The sequence below is a fragment of the Sinohyriopsis cumingii genome, chromosome 11 (assembly GCF_028554795.1).
Source record: "Sinohyriopsis cumingii isolate HCF-2022 chromosome 11, ASM2855479v2, whole genome shotgun sequence".
NCBI lineage: Eukaryota > Metazoa > Mollusca > Bivalvia > Unionida > Unionidae > Sinohyriopsis > Sinohyriopsis cumingii.
In genome coordinates this window covers 113967606-113970242 of record NC_142971.1, presented here as the reverse complement: position 1 = coordinate 113970242, position 2637 = coordinate 113967606, and the positions used below count along the sequence as shown (strand labels likewise).

The 2637-nt window shown below is 37.2% G+C and overlaps 1 protein-coding gene across 1 annotated transcript; it reads right to left on the bottom strand.

Moving 5' to 3' along the window:
• Positions 1–1247: 1247 nt before the first annotated feature.
• On the bottom strand, positions 1248–2343 carry LOC149789450 (uncharacterized). The gene has a single exon (XM_089975846.1). The coding sequence runs from the start codon at positions 2306–2308 to the stop codon at positions 1484–1486; it is 825 nt and encodes a 274-aa protein (XP_089831972.1). The 5' UTR covers positions 2309–2343; the 3' UTR covers positions 1248–1483.
• Positions 2344–2637: the final 294 nt, after the last annotated feature.

The window sequence follows — 2637 nt, the reverse complement described above, 5'->3', positions numbered from 1 at the left end:
AGCTTGAATCTCCCGCGTAAGCTTGCTTGTTCAATTCTCGTTGTCAACAAATATAATAGTGTCAGTTCCCTTTGACATCGGTTCACCCTTGTGCGTCGATTCTTTCGTCTGTATGGTATGCTGAATGATATGAATGCATCAGTATAGCGTTGACATAAACCCAGATGTGTCGACGCATGTTGCAAAGGATTGTCTGGGTATGAACTGGTCGCAGTTGTGGTCGTGTTAATTTCGGATACATATTGTAATCGTTTCCCAAAAAATGTAACCAAAATATTTTAAAGATCTGGAACAAACATGTTAAAAAGAAGAAAAATATTCATGGACATTTCAGAGTCTTTTGGTTGCTTGTCAATTGATTCTTTATGGTATCCATTGAAACCGGATTCTGAAGAAGAAAAACAAGAGATTTTCTTTTTAACATTTAGCTCCGAAACTTAGGCAGTTTTTAAGTCGGTGGTTATAAAAGCTTCGATATTCGATCAACTACTATTTAGAGTGTACACGACCAAATGATGCTAGAGAACAGGCGGTGGTTGTTTTGTTTTTTTGTTGGTTTTTATTTTTTTTTAAATTGGGGGTGGGGTTTACTTGCTACAATCTCATCCATGAATCCAAACCGCCTTGGTTGTTTTATTAACGTACCCTTCAATGGCTGTTATCAAAAGCTTCTCTTTGAAGAGTTTCTAGTCTGTTCTCCAAAACATGCTGCTAGATTAATTAACTGATTAGTGCTATGGCACATAAATACATGAAAGGTTATATTATGCAGAGGTGATTGGAGTAAAGTATCTTATCCATAGGCACCGCGGCTGACCTGGCCAGGTTTCCACACGATTTGAACCTATACTTGAAGAACTAAAATAAACGGATACATTTATAGTGATGCTGAAATTTTTTAACTAAGAAAAGATAATTTATTTCCTTATTACAGACAACAACAAGGGGAACAACCTTTGAAAGATTGAGAACTTTTGCTATATCAACAATGACATTTCTTTCTTACAAAATCTATATCCACTGAGACACAGCTGTGTTCGTGTGTGTGTGTGCTTTTTCTTCGTTTCGTGCTTTTTGTGTAGGGGAGGGTTATGGGGGATTACCTGTATGCATAGCCCCCCCCCCCCAAAGAAAAATAAATAAATAGCCAAATTTCACTGGCAACATCATGGCTAGATCCAGCTGTGGACAATTTGACTGCAATATATGTGGACTAGTTATGAAGTTACAGCGTTTATTTTGCTGGTTTAAAACGTGCTTCATTGAGCGGAGGAATTTTGCATCAGCCAATCGGCAAGGTTATTAACAGGCTATGGCAGACTGAATCTTGAGCAGTCATTGGAAATTCAACTATGATTAAAATAAATGTCACTGGAATGTCCGAGATCTTTATGGCCCGAACTAAAGTAAAATAAAATATTATAATTAAATTCTCTGTAGCATTGGCCTGACCTATGAACAAGTCATTACGTACAAGTATTATTCATAAGGACCATTCCACAACTTTCCGATAAATGTAGACAGTCTCCGATAATGTAGTTTCCCCATTGTTATACCGCCTAGTTTCACTTCTGAGAAATTCAATTCTTGCAAACAACGATGTCTCTACCTTGCTTCCATCTGGCATTAGTATTGTCTCTTTATGTACTGTGAATTTTTCAGATGGAAACAATTTATTTGATTTTGAAATAATTCCGGACTTTCCAAGTGCTCTTCGAATATGCTCTGGTATTTGTTCAAGACAGTTTCCATGCTTTAATAGATGCTGTATACGGTCCTGAGCCGTAATTCCTTTCAAATATACACTGTGCCACGCACGCATCAGAGCTTTTTGAGCTTCATTACATTGCAAAACGTACATATCTATTTTACTTTTTTGAAGTTCCTTTCCTGACGTCACATCCTCTTGGATACTTAGCAAATGTATGAGAACGGTTCTTGGAACGAAGACCTGCCATGTTTCGCCGTTATTGTGTGCTTTCTTTGCAGCATAGCCTTCAAACAAGTATGTTCCCTTTGGAACCATAACTCTGTTTACATTATGTGTTGGATTAACATCCAAAAGGCTGGGTGCCGTGAAGTTGACGTCATCGCTCTCAGGATCAACGTTCCAGTAGTTCTCGTGTACACCAGGATTACCCCCGTACAGTCGATCGAGCATGATAAAGTCTTTCTTTGGTGTGGTTACAAGGTAACTTTGGTCTTTGAAATTCTTGTATTGCTTTCCCGGCAGTAGGTTTAATGGACCGATGTCTCCAAGGCCAAAAATGAACTTGACTGTGGTCATTCCATGTGGAGGATTGTCCATTTTGTCGATAGCAGGAATATCTGTTTTCTTTTTCTTCTTCGGCATATCTCTATATTGATGAAAAGGAAGAAGAAAAAAAAAGAAAATCTTTTTAAATAAATTTCTTGAGAACAGCATTCTTTTTAATGCCCTGCCAATCTTTTGAATATTAGGGAAAATGAAAAATGATATATATTAATTATGAATTTTTCATGGTTGTATCAACTGCGATATCTATTTCATTTAATATGATCGAATAATTTTACTAATTGTATTGTACTATTTAAAAATATAAATCTATCTAAATTGACCGCTCCGGTGGCCTAGTGGTTACAGCGTCCGCCTCGGAG